The 17,294-nt window shown below is 40.6% G+C and overlaps 1 protein-coding gene across 2 annotated transcripts in view; it reads right to left on the bottom strand.

Moving 5' to 3' along the window:
• Positions 1 to 17,294, bottom strand: part of LOC138759508 (transmembrane channel-like protein 6) — an 86,253-nt gene that overhangs the window by 37,401 nt on the left and 31,558 nt on the right. For both annotated transcript variants that reach the window (XM_069930044.1, XM_069930043.1), the window contains exons 3-10: positions 13,791 to 13,953; positions 12,666 to 12,811; positions 11,015 to 11,116; positions 9,922 to 10,077; positions 4,201 to 4,303; positions 3,177 to 3,267; positions 2,095 to 2,346; positions 1,111 to 1,286 (exon numbers count right to left, since the gene is read on the bottom strand). In XM_069930044.1, coding sequence (XP_069786145.1) covers positions 1,111 to 1,286; positions 2,095 to 2,346; positions 3,177 to 3,267; positions 4,201 to 4,303; positions 9,922 to 10,077; positions 11,015 to 11,116; positions 12,666 to 12,811; positions 13,791 to 13,846 — 1,082 coding nt within the window. In that variant the 5' untranslated portion in view covers positions 13,847 to 13,953. The remainder of the gene's footprint in view (positions 1 to 1,110; positions 1,287 to 2,094; positions 2,347 to 3,176; positions 3,268 to 4,200; positions 4,304 to 9,921; positions 10,078 to 11,014; positions 11,117 to 12,665; positions 12,812 to 13,790; positions 13,954 to 17,294) is intronic.

The raw sequence follows: 17,294 nt of genomic DNA, 5'->3' as shown, positions 1-17,294 counted from the left end.
CTCTTCAGCTTTTGAACACTGGTCCTTTCTTCTCCCTTTCTCACATTCTAAGGGAAACCCCTTCCTTTTCATTCTTTCGAAAAGTTACATACTCTGGAATCAAGAAACAAACTGAGTTGTGGATCATTCCTACTAAATATATATCTCTAGCAGCAGATATATATTGCTGCAAGCGTTTTTGTAGTGGAAAGTGTGCTGACCGGCTGCAGCATGGCTTGGTATGGGGGCACCAGTATGTCTGAGCAGAAAGTCCTGCAAAAAAAGTAGAAGACGTAGTCCAGTACATCAGAAGCAACCCCCCCACCCCCCCACCCTAGAGAAAATCTACATGGAACAGAGAGCAGCAGCAATCGTCAAGGATCCGCACCACCCAACTCACACTCTGTCCTCACTGCTGCCTTCGGGGAAGAGGTACAGTTGCCACAAGACTCGCACCACCAGGTTCAGAAACAACTGCTACCCCTCCACCATCAGACTTCTCAACAGCAAACTCAATCAGCATCTCTTTTTAAGGTCTCTGCACATTATTTATGACCGATTTTTTTCTGTATTTGCACATTTCTCTCTTTATTTACATTTCTCTCTTTGTTATACGTATCTTTTCCTTGAGTAGTGTTTATACAAGTAGAAATTCTGCCTGGCCTGCAGGAAAAATAATCTCAGAGTGGTAGGTTTTTATTTAGAATTTTTAAATTAAAAAATTCTAAATAAAAGTATGTGATGTCATGTATGTAATCTGACAATCAATTTGAATGGTTGGGAATCATTTCGCTGCAAATTTTGCAATGTGCAATCTATATTGGAGGTCCTTTGCGTGACAACTAAACCACTTAGCAATTAATTCTGACCAAAAGCTGTTGAAAATGCTGCCTGACCACTGCTTGGATCAAGGTCTGTTCCTGCTTCAGATTACTAAAGGTTTGCCTTGATCGAAACTGAAGATTTCATTTACATAAATAGATGCAAATCAAAAAGGAACAGCAAATTAACGCAGCCTTCCTCTGAGAAATATGCAAAGATCAGAAGTTCATCACTGATGGAAGGTAAAGAATTTTGCAGTTCGCATAATGTATATATATATTTATGTGTATATATAGAAAGGAATTTTACCAATGAACCAGGACAATGCAGGTGATGAAAAAGGAAGTTCCAACAGTGTAGAGGTATGCTATCGACATGTTATATGGTATATTAATAGAGCTCCCATTGTATCCCAGGCGGTTCATGATATTCCAGGTGTCGTTAATATAATATCCATAATACAATGTTGTGTCTGTGAAATAACCCTAAATGTGAAAAGATACACAATAATAAAAACACTACTATTAGATTCTTGTCACTTCAGCTTGCAATAAAAACCATCCATTATAATACATTTAAAAATGCTGATTACATTTTAAAAGTCTCTTGTTTCGATTGCCCAGAATAAGTTAATTAGTTGATATTTCAATAGGTGATTTTTCTCCTCAACTTTACCAGTCAAGGCACATATTCATATTTTCTATTTTTTTTCCAAACAGATTTTAATAGGCCTTGATTTTTTTTTCCCCTCCCCACAGATTCTACTTGTTTTCAGCCATTTGGTTTTTTTTCTCCAGATTTCTAGCATATGCAGGCTCTGATTTTCAAATTTTTATGCACATATAATTTCATTACCCAGATACAAATTAAGAAAACAATAGAATTTATTCTGATACGAGAATTCTAATTACTCATGGTTCAATTTTACTTTTTGCCTTATTCTCCATATCAAGTACAACAACTTCCTCTCCCAGTATGACCAAATCAGGGAAGACATTGTGGAGAGGTACTGATTGGCCAAGGACAGCGGCAGGCAAGCAAGCACTGTGTCTTGTACCTGTCCACCAAGAACCCTCATGGTTTGCTTAATGTACGTGCAAACGCTAAATAAATCGTTTAAATCCATATCACAGCTCTTGTATAAAAAATAAATTCATAATAAAATCAGTTAGCCTTGCTGTAGCTCATTTTTAAATGTAATAATTTGGGAACAGCGCTCAACACATGTTGTAATAATAAAGATTAATACTCAGAGAATGCTTTTGCAGATGAGCTCGTTTTCATTTCACTTACGGTGCCATATAGGAGCTCTAATCCGACAAAATTTTCTTCCGATGTTTTGGGAGGATTTGTGGCTTGGGGAATAACAACGAAGCAAAGATTCAGAACAAGAAGAAAAATATTGAACACGAGCAGCAACTTGAGGAAGATGAAGTATGAAAGTACGCCAATGCCAAAGCGACCGCTGATTTTTTTCTGGGCAATCTGCCACAACTGGAATGAGTGTAGGAAGGAGAGAAATCCATACCAAGCCTGTCTGACAGTCTAAGTACAAAACAAACACAAGAGCAAGATTACACGACCTTGTCGGAGGAGAGCAAGTTTAACGGATAACAGAAATTGAGAGCAGAGCAAGTATTTAGCAACAATGCGTATTGGTTGCATATTGGACGTGATTGCAAATACAGCAAAATGTCCAGTATCCGGCACCTATCGGGATTGGTAGATGCTGGATAAGTGAATTTGCCGATTGATTGAGATTGCATGTCGTGTGGATTGGCAAACGGACCATTCCACTAGGTGGCGCCAATTTTAAACTTATATTTTGTACCTACTTAATTTCCACAATGATTTTGCCGGCTTTGGTGGTTGCTTGTATTCCAGATAAATTACATTTTGGGAACTTTCACATTTCAGCAAGTAATATCTTCTACAGTTCGAGATTCAAGTACCAGCATCTACTTAAGCCTGCCATTCCCAGTTACATTCTCATCCATGTTCACTGCACCCTTTTGACATTTATTACATCTTTTCTATTGCTGGGTGACCAGAATGGTGCACAATATTCCAATAAGACTTTTTTTTTTGACAACCTGAGATTTCCATAAATGATACATTTTGTTTCCCAGTTTGTGCTGATTAGTTCACTAAGAACTTTCTTGCTCGTCAATACCAAAAGAAGAAATGGGTGAAGGCTGTCAGAACTTAGTAACAGACTAAGTCTGTTACTAAGTTATTTATTCTGCATCATTATTTTTTGGTTCTGGATTTTTTAATCTCCTTGTACAGAACTCGATTTAATGGAAATTTATTTTTAAAAGTAGTGAACATTGAAAAGTAATATGCGACAGGTGGAAGCATTTTAAACTACTTACGATGATCAGATCATACTTTGCACGGCTCCAACACGAGAGATGATTCTTTTCAAGAGGGCTGTTCATGAAATCCCTGTGTGGTGCCAAACGCCTGATGGAACACGCAGAATATTTTCAAGTTAACTCATGATTATATAGTCAACCAATATCAACCAACACCACGATGTTCCTGCAATGTGTTCCAACATCTGACTTCCCCATAATTATGTGGCTAGAAATTCCTCTGCTCCTTGCAGATAAACCACAAAATAATGCTCTTAGGATGATCTAGTCTGCAATTACTGTGACCAATGAAAGAATGTCTATTAGTGCTTATTTGCACAATGTTCCAGAGGGAAGTTGTCTGACCAACCTTCACATTGGTTAAATGGTAATTTCATCTAGCTGGGCTAGTGTTGAATTTAGATCTCAGTTGAGACTCTTGTGTCATTTTATTTTTTCATTTTCAAACACAAACACGTGCAAATGCTATCAGCTTGGTAGATAAAACTTTAGTGCAGTGACTAGTTCTGAAGGAAAATGGATTGGCAATTATTTTATTGATTTTCTAAATAGATTGTGGTGAGCATTATAGTAAAAACTCACCAAATCCAAGCCTATTGCTAAATCTTTTCAGACTTGCTGAAGTCAAAGGATGATTAAAAGAACACAATAAAATTGCTGTAATAAGCTTGTATTGAGAATTTTCTCAAGTAGTTTGCCACAACAAAGAGGGAGTACAATGGCTAGTAGCTGTCCCAACAAAGTAACAGAAGGAAGATTTTGTTTTGCATCTTAAGCTTTGATGGCTCTACTTATTGTCACAACATTTTAATGTTCTAGAAAATTATTTTCCAAAAAAATAAACATTAAAATTAATGTTTGATTGTTATTGTATAAAAGCATGTTGGGCTTCCAATCGATTTTGTCAAACAGCTATCAAATTACACAAAGGATTCATCTTGTGAACCCTGTATTACCGATAGCCATAATTAGTACTAGATTCTGGAAAGATAAAGCAATATCGTACAGTACTTTGTCTGACCTTAGGTCCCGTTTCATTGCAAGATTCAGAGGCATGTTCCGCAGCATCTTGGCACGATCACTCTCAGGAATTTGCTGCAACTCATCAAACAGTTTTTTCTTTTCTGAATATTAAAATAAAACAAAGCAAATTCATGACACTGCAAAAACATCAATGGATATAAATGTTTTCTGGAAAGAACAAAAGATTTCTGCTACGAAAAAGCATTCTCTGGATTTTTCCAATCATAACTTCCGTGAACTACTCTTTGCAGACGATGCCGCTTTAGTTGCCCATTCAGAGCCAGCTCTTCAGCGCTTGACGTCCTGTTTTGCGGAAACTGCCAAAATGTTTGGCCTGGAAGTCAGCCTGAAGAAAACTGAGGTCCTCCATCAGCCAGCTCCCCACCATGACTACCAGCCCCCCCACATCTCCATCGGGCACACAAAACTCAAAATGGTCAACCAGTTTACCTACCTCGGCTGCACCATTTCATCAGATGCAAGGATCGACAATGAGATAGACAACAGACTCGCCAAGGCAAATAGCGCCTTTGGAAGACTACACAAAAGAGTCTGGAAAAACAACCAACTGAAAAACCTCACAAAGATTAGCGTATACAGAGCCGTTGTCATACCCACACTCCTGTTCGGCTCCGAATCATGGGTCCTCTACCGGCACCACCTACAGCTCCTAGAACGCTTCCACCAGCGTTGTCTCCGCTCCATCCTCAACATCCATTGGAGCGCTTTCATCCCTAACGTCGAAGTACTCGAGATGGCAGAGGTCGACAGCATCGAGTCCACACTGCTGAAGATCCAGCTGCGCTGGATGGGTCACATCTCCAGAATGGAGGACCATCGCCTTCCTAAGATCGTGTTATATGGCGAGCTCTCCACTGGCCACCGTGACAGAGGTGCACCAAAGAAAAGGTACAAGGACTGCTTAAAGAAATCTCTTGGTGCCTGCCACATTGACCACCGCCAGTGGGCTGATAACGCCTCAAACCGTGCATCTTGGCGCCTCACAGTTTGGCGGGCAGCAACCTCCTTTGAAGAAGACCGCAGAGCCCACCTCACTGACAAAAGGCAAAGGAGGAAAAACCCAACACCCAACCCCAACCAACCAATTTTCCCCTGCAACCGCTGCAACCGTGTCTGCCTGTCCCGCATCGGACTTGTCAGCCACAAACGAGCCTGCAGCTGACGTGGACTTTTTACCCCCTCCATAAATCTTCGTCCGCGAAGCCAAGCCAAAGAAAGAAGAAGAAGAAGAATTTTCAATAGTTCCAAGAACCAGAGAGGAAACAGGTCATTCTATTGCTTTTCCTTCTTGTATGTGACATTTTGTAACAAAATGCATTTTTATGCAAATACAACTTCAAAAATATTTATTTGGCACGAGGGAACCACTGCATTAGCTGCCGAGATTTTAAACAAAACAGAATCAAACAGCTATTATTCTTCAGCAAATACCAGTTACGTCCCATGGATAACTATAACGTCATTTCTAAATCAAGTCAAAACTTATAAAATTAACTGGGTTGAATAAAGTCTTGCTGAGGCAAGATTTTAGCTACAGAGATTACTTAAGTTCAAAGCTTGCAGCTTGCAACCAGGATTGTGTTTTTTGGGCAAAGAAAATTCACATTGTCAGTTTTCTAAAGAAGGCATTTGTAAATGGAAACCTGAGAACGTCCACAGTAGCAGCCTTTAATGGCTATTATTCTTTACGGGTTCAACAAAATATTACTTGCAGAAATATTTTATTAAACCCACAGGAATGAAATGTTGCACAATGTGCCTGATAAAGTGTGTCTCATTTTTAACCAAGGTGATTAAACCATATACAAGGGCAGTGGAGAAGTATTCATTCTGGCCTTGCTTAAATTCTAATTTTAGATTCAGTTGAGTTTGGGGGGGTATTGGTGCTTTTATTTTATGTTGAAGTTTTGCCTCTCAACTTTACGTGTCCTCGATTCGCATGTCTAGGTTACATCAGTGCACATTGACAACTCCATTACGTCAAGAGATTTTGTTTCATATTCTTGGCCAGTTATAGAAGTGCCAACACTGTCAAGAACATGGAAAAGGATGTGTGCAGGTGGAAAATGGTTGAAAATCCCTTGCATTCAATTTTTATACTTCCACCCCATCCAATCCAATAAAGAACAGGAAAGTTAAAATTGCCTTGTAATGCTCTCCTATAATTGCTACAGCAATTTGCAATCTCCACCCACCCCACCCCCCACCGCCCCCATCTCCCTACATAACTGCTCCTCTAATTCCTGCTGATTAGCGGAGATGATCATTTCCTTCGTTTCTAAATTCTACCAATACAGCCTCACTACAAAATCCGCCAAGAGCATAATCTCTCAGCACTGTTTTATGTCTGCCCACGTTAATAGGTAGTCTCATCTCTCTCAGTACAGTTTGTCCTCCAACATTCATTCCCTCCCTTTCTTGGGATTCATTGTGACCCTCAATATTATAGCTAGTTTGGGGATTTCATACAGAAATCAGACACCACAAATATTACCAAAGCATTTTTTAATTTTTAAATTCTATTATCAGCTCATTTATAGTATATACTCTTGTAATAGTCGAGTTTTGGGGATCAGTTTTTCAGTTCAAATTTAGGTGGGGTGGGGTGGGAGGTCTTTTGAATACCTTTGTCCCCCCAACTTGCTCCAACTTGGCTCCCCCCCACCCATGCTCACTCCGACGCAGTCCCCCCCCCCCCGTCGCGATCCTCCCCACGCTCTGATGCGACTAACACCCCCCAACCCAGGCAAATGGAGCGAGTGAGAAATGGAACAGGGCGTGAAATTCGGAATTGAAAGTATCTGTACTGTAGACATCTCTCCATCATCTTCTCCCGTGAGGGTTAACTTTTAATTATGATCTTATGACCGTATGTAGTTATTTTTATTATTGTGTACAGTTCTGTATTATTATGTTTAAGTGTATTGGGAAGTGTTTTATATGCATATAAAGGTATATACTAAGATAAACATTTGACTAACTGACACTATGTACTGGCTCCGACTTGAATACAAATCCAGGTTAAAGACAGACCTAGGTAATAGAACTTGTATTTAATCCGGACACTGCCTGTATACAGAAAATATATGATATTTGGGCCAAAAAGTGGGGGGGGGGGTGTGGGAGTCAACTTTTACATGGGATCGACAAAACAAACTTGAATTCAAAGCCAGACTTCAACATTGGAGAGACATCAGGGAGTGCTGTACGACATGCTGTACAGAAACATGGCTAAACATGGACATTCTGGACATGACTCTGCACCCCAAGAGCTAAACCTTCTATCATGCTGACCGAACACTGGTGTCTGGAAAAAAACCAGGGGAGGTGGTGTTGGGGCCATCATCGATTCATCGTGGTGCACAGACAGGATGGTCATGTCCCACTCCTGCCCCCACCCTCCTCCCCAGATCTGGAACACCTGGTGATCAAGTTGCCTCCCATTTACCTGACAAGGGAGTTCACAGCAATCATTCTGGTCGCAGCATACATTCCACCCCAGGCTAACGTCAGGCTGGCACTGGAGGGACTGAGCACTGTGAGAAACAGCCATGAGGCAGCGCATCCGGATGCCTTCCCAATCACTGTGGGAAACTTCAATCAGGCCAACATGAAGTCTCTGACAAACTACCACCAGCACGTCATATGCGAGACCAGGAGAACCCACACACTCCACCACTGCTCCACCACCATGAAGAATGCACATCGAGCCAAACCATGACCACACTTTGCCAAGTCTGATCACCTGGCTATTCTTCTACTCCCAACGTACAAGCAGAGATCAAGGACCACAGCACCAGTGGTGAAGATGGCAAAGGTTTGGTCGAGGGAGGCGGAGGAGCGTTTGCAGGACTGCCTTGAATCGGTGGACTGGAACATATTCAAGAACTCATCCATCAACTTGAATGAATATGCAAAGGGTCTCACTGACTTCATCAAGACCTGCATGGATGAGAGTATGCCCACGTGCACATACTGGGTGTTCCCCAACCAGAAGCCCTGGATAATCAAAGAATTTGCAACCTACTGAGGGCAAGAACAAGGGCGTTTAAGGTCAGGGCCCTTTACAGGATGCCCAGGTATGATCTGTGGAAGGCCATCTCTGAATCAAAATGGTAATTCTGGGGGAAGTTAAGAGACAGTGGCAGATACACGGCAGCTGTGCCATGGAGTGCAGTCCATTATAGCCTACAAAGTGAGGGGCAACATTATTGATGGCTATGATGCTTCACTACCTGATAAACTGAGCACCTTCTATGTCTGCTTTGAGAAGTTCCAAATAGTGCCTACTTGAATTCCTGAAAAGGCTGAGGACCCTGTGATATCTGTCTCTGAGGGTGACTTCAGAACATCATTCAAGAGGGTGAACCCTCGCAAGGCATCAGGACCTGACTGCGAACCTGGCAGGATACTGAAAATCTGTGCCAATCAACTATCCGGAGTGTTCACTGACATTTTCAACCTCTCATTGTGACAGTCAGAGGTTCCCACCTGCTTCAAAATGGCAACAATCATTCTGGTATCCAAGAAGAGTAGCAAGGGCTGCATCAATGACTACCACCCAGTAGCACTAACATCTACTGTTATGAAATGCTTTAAGAGGCTGGTCATGGCCAGAATTAACACATACCTAAGCAAAGATCTGGACCCACTGCAATTTGCCTATTGTCAAAATTGCTCCACGGCAGATGCAATAATCACTGGCTCTCCACTCAGCTCTGGACTTCAGCTCAGCCTTTAAATCCATTATTCCCTCAATGTTGGTCAAGAAGCTACAAACTTAAGGCTTCTGAACACCCTTCTGCAACTGGATCCTTGAAGAAGACCAAAGTCAGTACAAATTGGAAGCAATGTCTCCTCCTCACTGCTTATCAACCCAGGATGCGTGCTTAGCCCACTGCTCTACTTGTTATGTAGATGCAATCACAAAGAAGGCTCACCAGCAGCTATACTTTGTGAGGTGTCTGAGGAGGTTCGTTATGTCACCGAAGATTCTCATAAACTTCTACAGGGGTACTGTGGAGAGCATTCTGGCTGGATGCATCACTGCCTGGAATGGAGGTGACAACTCTCAGGACAAGAATAAACTCCAGAGGGTTGTTAACTCGGCCTGCAACATCACAGGCACCAGACTTCACTCCATTGAGGACAACTACATGAGGTAGTGTATTTAAAAATGAAGCCTCTATCCTCAAAGAACTCCACCACCCAAGCTACTACCGGGAAAAAGGTACAGGAGCCTAAAGACGAGCACTCAGCGGCACAAGGACAGCTTCTTCCCCGCTGCCATCAGATTCCTGAATGATCAATGAACCATAGGCAATGCCTTACTTTTCATGCACTTGTTATTTCTTTTTTTAATATTAATGTTGTAAGATTGCTATAACATGAATGTTTGCTCTATGATGTTGATGCAAAACACTGTTCTGATCATTACATGAGTATATATGGTACTTTAAAAAGGAGGTTCCATAGAAAGTGATAAAATCAGAACATTGTGCCCCAAATTCAATCTGATGATACAAGTGCATCAGTTTTAACCCATTATCCAAATGCGCTAATCAATACATTGCAAGACAACACAATGATGAAAGTTCTCCGAGTTATAAACAAAATCTTCAGACGATTTACCCGAGATATTAAAATGACTACTGTAGCATGGACCATTTATGTCCTTGTCCATCATCAAAATTTTTACCTAATTCTTCTGCAAAATTCCCATCCACTGTTAGTGCATCCCTTATGCTCGGTCTCATAGATCGGGGCATATCTTTCAATGAAGGCCGAATTCTTTTTCGTCGTAATCTCAAAGTACGATTATAATATTCAGAGATAATTGCACCTCTTGACCGACCTGTATGTGATATAAGATTCAATTGCTTTATTGTCTTGGCAATCTCAAAGACTTTCAAAGTCACGAACATAAACCTTGAGAAATAACATCTCCAGTAAAACCCCCAGTTTATTAGATGCTTGATGTGTATTTTTCTGGTTGCTTGAGAGACTTAATCTTAAAATGTCCAACTCTAAAGCAAGAATAAGCAGTTTAAAAGACAAAAATACTACTGTACTTACACTGATCAAACTTCACTTGCATGACTATTTCAACCTTAAAACATTTTATTTTCAGTCATATTCTTTGAAAACCTTTAACTGTTGTCTCCCTCCAGGGAATCCCCGAAAGATGAATAACATTATAGATAATTATCCCTCCCACTCCCCCAAGTTTACAGATAAAGCCTTTGACGGGGTGACTCTGACTAAGCAGGGACACTTTTAGAATGTCACCCAATGGCGAGTGGCATCAACCAGCTCTTCAACCCGGTGACGCCATTTTATTCAAACACAACTTTATTCAAACAGCAAAGCACAACCAAGGCATTCGACTGGCTGAATATATAATCCCATCTTCACCAAATTTTCATGTGTTACTTCAGAGAACATTTATTTTTGTAATTTTAAACGTACACACTTTTTAACCTATTATTTTATTCTTACTGATTTTGATTTTTTCAATATGCATTTTCCTCGATATTTTTGCCGGTTGCTTGAATTCCAGATACCAGGGGTTTTACTGTACTGTCCAAAAGAAGAAGAATTCTCCTCTTCAAAATATTGAAGCAATGAAGAACAAGCTAAATCTTAGTATTTTCACAGCAAATATTTACATTGTTACTCAGAATAAATCTCCAAATCAGTCTCCAAAAACCTATGTATGCAAAGTAATTTAAAAAGTACATCTCATTCAGATAAGACAATAGAACTAGGAATGCAACAAAATAAACAATCACCTATGGTTCGACTGGGCATGAAGGAGAGAACTTTCAAGGTAGCTGGATCATAGCAATCAACATGGAGCCATTCTGGAGTCTGAATGAGTGATCTGTTATTTCCTAAATGTTCCGAATAAAAATCAGTGCATAAGTTACAGAAGCCAACAGCAGAGGAATTTATTTTATTTTGGAATTCTGACTTTACATGGTCTTGATTACAAATGGTGCCTTTGCACCATGAGTTTTCTTACATTGCTTACCATTGAAAACCGTGTACATGCCTTCATTAACTCCAATTCCATTCCACTGCTTCCCTGACTGAGCATCCATACTTTTTTCAAATTACACTGGACAATGAAGATTCTGTTTCCTGAATACCTTGGGGAGGGGGGGGGGGGGGTGTATTTTATGCATTTTGGACTGCTGATCACAAAAATCATCTTAACATTTTCCTATCACGTACCGTGTTTTACATATAACCTATTTTGTGCTTTCCTCTCTTATTATAAGTCTACTTCAAGCATACAAAACTATGAAGTGCAGTGTGTCATTGAAAATTCATTTTCTTCATTCGCATTTGAACCTCTTCCCTGCTGATCTTGGCGCAGTCAGTGGTGAACACGGTGAAAGGTTTCACCAGGACATTGCGACCATGGCAAAGCAGTATCAGGGCAACTGGATTCCATGAATGGTGCCAGACTATTGTTGGGCACTGATACGAGAGGCATCAGATGCTGAGTACAAATGGAAAAATCAGCGGCAAAACATTTTTAGGTTAGCTGAACTAACGCAATGTGTCAGCGCCATTATGCGATTGAACAGGCTAAATTCAATGAAAGTTCATTTAATGTTTCTCCAACTTCCTACATGATACAGCAGATCTGAAATTATCTTGGCGTTCAGCTTGAAGTTGTCTATCATAATCCCCAATTTCTTTGCAGGAAGCAAACCAGGTGAAAAAAAATTATTGTCCAGTGCTATTTAAAGCCCCGCTTCCAAATCCTCGCCGACACTCCTCAAGCTATCTTCACCTTTTCCTCTCCCAGTTAATCAGCTTCAGCCATGGCAAACTGCCAGGAACTGGCAGCTTCAGGATTCACGTACATCCAGCCCTCCCCTTACTGCTGCTTTGTGAGCCTGACTTTCAGCTTTGAGGTTGCCATGCACCTTCCACCACTACTGCTTGCTCTCCAACTCTTCCCAAATGACCCTCCTTGAAATAAATGCTTTGACGTTTATTTCCAATGCAGTTAGCTGAAGTAAACGCATCGGTCATTTCCATATTCCTAATTCTGCGGAAACAATAATTAAATTAAATTTTTAAAAATAATGAATTTTAAATTTAATTTTCGACATACAGCACAGTATCAGCCCCTTTCGTCCCTCCAGCCTGTGCCACCTAAATACACCCAATTGACCCAATCCGGTACATTTTGAAGGGTGGGAGGAAACCCAAGCAGACATGGGGAGGACATACAAAGCCCTTACAAACAGCACTGGATTCAAACCCTGGTCACTGGCACTGTAACAGTGTTACCCTAACCGGTTTTTGAAGAAGTTAGCTACTTCTCATAAAGACTGCAAGCTTCAGTGTTTGGCTTGTGGATATTCAACAAGATACAGGAAATGATTGGTTTATAATGTATGCATTAATGAAGTTTTTAATTACCTTTCCCCACACCAGGAAGATTGTCCATCTCAATCATCTCTGCCGGCTCATGTTCTTGGCAGCTCTGCTCTGAGATGAGATGAGCAAAGGAATCATGAACTTCATTTTCATCAAAACACGAGTCAGGAGAAGCTGGATCATAGTCACTGGAATTAAAATATATTTTCAGTGCGTGCACCACAGTTATTAGAACCTCTACAACAAAATACTTAAGTTTTACAAGACATATCACAGTCATAAAAAAATCAAGCCTCACTTCAATGCTCAAGGACTGATCGCTCAACACAGCACTCAGGGGTTTCGGTGAATATCAGAGCAGTTTATAACCACAATTTACATTGATGCATGTGGATTTATAAAGTGCCCTGGCATTCCCAGAGCGGGCTAATGAACCAAACATTGTCAGAGGTTCTCATCACTCAATAAAGCAGGCAATAGCAAGTTGAAGTCACTCCAAATGAGTACTGTTTTGCAACGGTTTATAGAATGATCATTACAGCAGGCAGTTGGTGTTCTATCAGTTGGACTTCTTTCGGCTAACTGTTTAAAAAAAACACAAGTTGCCCAGCTCTCTCTTCCCCAAAATATATTATATCCCTCAGGATTATGGAAAATCCTGAAGCTGAAGCAAGGCCCTCAGACGTTCACAACATCTTTAGGAAAGGAGAAATGAATTTAATGGGAATAATAATGATGGATTCTTGTCCCCATAAATAGTTCTGAAATGCACACTCACTTTCAGGTCAGTCAGTGATTTAGTATTTCAGTGGCGAATAGGAAGGCAACTTAAGATTTGGGTGGCAGGAAGGGTAACCCAAGCGACCTTCAATTATAGTCAATGCACTTGCCTACGGCTTCCATGTGCGTGTGTGTCATACATACAGAAGGTTAAAGAGCAGATATCCTGAAGCATATTCTGCACACACCAAGTGTCCAAAATGCCAGATTATAATTCTTTTGGGAAGGGCAAAATCAAAAATCACTATGCTCTGAAAAGGTATTTCTGGAACTTGAAATAACAGCTCTGCACGGATCTGCATTTGCTCGTTGCTGAACACCTGAACTGAGTCATCAAATAAAGGACCAACAACAGGGAGTGATAGAGCACTAGACTAAATTATTCACCTGAACTCTGGAGCATCTTCACAAGTGTCTAGGGCAAAGTTCACATTACATGCCATGGTATTGAGGCAATCTCTTCAGATTCGTAATTCCAGTTAATGCTAATTGTTGCTCGGTCTACTTCAGGCACTTTTTCAATAAATCATTCCATTGCTATTTTTCACATCTATTGGATCAAAAAAAAAGAAAATTGAGCTTCATTTCCTCACCGTGTTTCTCTTTCGAATATTTTTAAAAACACATTGGAACCCCATTATAACGTGATAGTTTGGATCAAAAAAAAAATTGCATAGTGAAAAAAAAGCAGGGTTGCACTAAATTGGGGTTTCAATAAATCACTGAAGTTACAGTTGAAATTAAAACACAAATTAATTTTTAGTAAACCGACCATCCCCGCCCCTCGCGGCAGCCTGATGTCCCCGCGAGCCCCAAGCACCTGTACCCACTCCTGATGGGAGCCCAATGCCTCATCGTGTTCTATCCGAATTCGCATGAAATCAGGGACTGTATATGCTGTATATGCTCATATAATATATATCCAACAAAGTAAATGTATATTAACAAATAGTTGTAAACAAATTATGAAAGACACCAAAAAAATCAAAATGTATATAAAACAAAAATTATTCTAATAATCTAACCCAGTGGTTCGCAACCTCTTTCTTCCCAATCACATCTTTCTTTCTTTGGCTTGGCTTCGCGGACGAAGATTTATGGAGGGGGTAAATGTCCACGTCAGCTGCAGGCTCGTTTGTGGCTGACAAGTTCGATGCGGGACAGGCAGACACGACTGCAGCGGTTGCAGGGGAAAATTGGTTGGTTGGGGTTGGGTTTTTCCTCCTTTGTCTGAATCCCTATGCCATCATAGCTCTGTGATTAGTAAGGGATTACTTCAGGTGGCACATGAGTGGGAAGGGAAGGTTGAGAATTGCTGCTCGAGACCCAATTGTTACTGAAATATTTTACTTGAGAAAAATTGTTATTGGCCCATTTCCTTTGGAGTTATGAAACATTGCACACAATGAGTCAATAAGTTATGATTAAAACAGTGGTTTTCAAACTTTATCTTTCCACTCACATCCACCTTAAGCAATCCCTTACTAATCACCGACCACCGATGGCATAGGGAGAACCATTGATCTAACCCTTCCCTTGTGAAGTTATGATTAAGCATAGATGTTCCATTAATGCATGAAAGAAAGGACAGCCAAACCGTAAAATGGGATCCAATCATCTTATAAATTCTGAGAATAATTAAAGACCCCATAAATTTAGAAAATTAAGGTTCATTACATTAGTAGAGCATCTAATTTTTTCCCCCCAGAGTTCAGCATGCCATCACATGAGATAGCCATCGAGTCTGTGTAGGAGGGACAGCATCCCTCCATAAGTGTAGCTCTTCTAAATTAGCTAAAATTGGAAAATTCAATATTCATGCCATTGGGCTTAAGGCTATCCAGCGGAAATATGATAGGATGTTTTTCAATTTACGATTAGCCTCATCCTAGCTCCGTTCTGAGGTATACAAACCAAGTGAAATAAATGGATGTGGACAGGAGACGGAATGGGTTGTGGGGGGAAAAAAATGTGGTCATCCACCTTTAGAGAAAAAGGAGAAAACCAAAGCACTTCTAAATTTGTAAAAAGTTGAACAGTGATGGTGCCCACCTAAATTATGATGTGGAGAAACTATTCCAAGTTAACAAAGCAGAGATAGCATGCTGTTTGGAAGGAAAATTACCCTGTTGGTTTTTATTGAGAAAGAATTACTGTCCAAGAACAGAATTTTCCTTAGGTTTTATGACCACTTGGAAAGGCAGGGAACAATTGGAGGAGGAGGCATGCTTATGTGCATGGGAATTCCTGCCTCAAAAATCCAATGGGGTCTTTTTGGAGAATTGATGAAGACAAGTCACGGGCTCATCACCACTGATGAAGCCATCTGCTTTCATCACTGTTTTAAGTTGGCTTAGACAGGGCCCAAATACAGTAATAAAAAAGGACTGTAAATGCAGCTATTATATACATTTAAGTGTAGTTTCCCCAATTGTATGTAAGGTCTGACGGTGTGCAAATCCACATGGATGGAAAGGGGGAGGGAGAGACTGTTTTGTTTTTGTTTGTAAGTTTAATATATTGGGATATTGAAAATTTTATAATGTAAAATTTTGCAAAAAAATTCCAAAAAAATGTTGAAGTTTAGACATCCATCACAGTAACAGGCCCTTTCAGCCCAATGAGCCTTTGCTATACAAGGACTGCCTAAAGAAATCTCTTGGTGCCTGCCACATTGACCACCGCCAGTGGGCTGATATCACCTCAAACCGTGCTTCTTGGCACCTCACAGTTCGGCGGGCAGCAACCTCCTTTGAAGAAGACCGCAGAGCCCACCTCACTGTCAAAAGACAAAGGAGGAAAAACCCAACACCCAACCCCAACCAACCAATTTTCCCTTGCAACCGTGTCTGCCTGTCCCGCAGCCACAAACAAGCCTGCAGCTGACGTGGACATTACCCCTCCATTAATCTTCATCCGCGAAGCCAAGCCAAAGAGAAGAGACACCCAATTGACTTACAACCCACTAAGTTTTGAACGATGGGAGGAAACCTGAGCACCCAGAGGAAACCCATGCAGACACGGGAGAGAACGTGCAAACTCCTTTCAAACAGCGGCAGTTTTGAACCAGTCGCTGGTGCTGTAATAGTGTTGTGCCAACCGCGTCGCTAATTTTGCCACACTACCCATTCCCACCTCTACACTTTCTGCAACGCTATTAAACTTGATTTCTCTCTTTCCCATTTCCAATGAAGGAATTTTGATTGGAAACATTTTCTTGTTTTCACTTTTCATATGTGCCACCTGACTAGCTTCCAGCACATTTTGCTTTTATTTTCAAAATCCAGAATCTGTCATGTGTTTTATTTTTTTCAAAATTATTGGAGAAGTGACATGGCAGATACAGAGCTGTTACATCCTGGATCAGAGGGTCAAATGCAAAATAAGTGGCAGTAATTCAGGACAGAGAAGAGAAATGCTTTTTACTGAGGGCTGTGAATCTTTGGAATTTTCTACTCAAGAGGGTTGAAATGACTCAATTGCATGGTACATTCAATTTAAAGAGCAATTTTTAGATAGTAGGAAATAAATTGGTTGTAGATGCCACAAGACTCAGGCCTTCAGGTTCAGGAACAGCTGCTACCCCTGCACCATCAGATTCCCCAACAACAAACTCAATTTAGGACTCGTTTAAGGACTCATACTTTTGCACTTTATTGATTTTTTTAAAACTCTCTGTATTGCACAGTTTGTTTACAGTATATATTGAGTACAGTTTTTTTTTGCACCATCAACAAGTGGTAATTCTGCCTCACCCACAATAAATCTGAAGAAAATGGTAGAGAGGCAAAATGTCTTTGTGAAGCTCTGGAATTTGATTGATATTCAATAAACTTAACAGAACTTTGAGCTTTTTTTTCCATTTCACACCCTTGCTGCCAAACATCATCT

This window comes from Narcine bancroftii, chromosome 3 (genome assembly GCF_036971445.1).
Source record: "Narcine bancroftii isolate sNarBan1 chromosome 3, sNarBan1.hap1, whole genome shotgun sequence".
NCBI classification, from domain to species: domain Eukaryota; kingdom Metazoa; phylum Chordata; class Chondrichthyes; order Torpediniformes; family Narcinidae; genus Narcine; species Narcine bancroftii.
The sequence above is the reverse complement of the archived record's forward strand: the minus strand, read 5'-3'. Positions and strand labels throughout refer to the sequence as shown.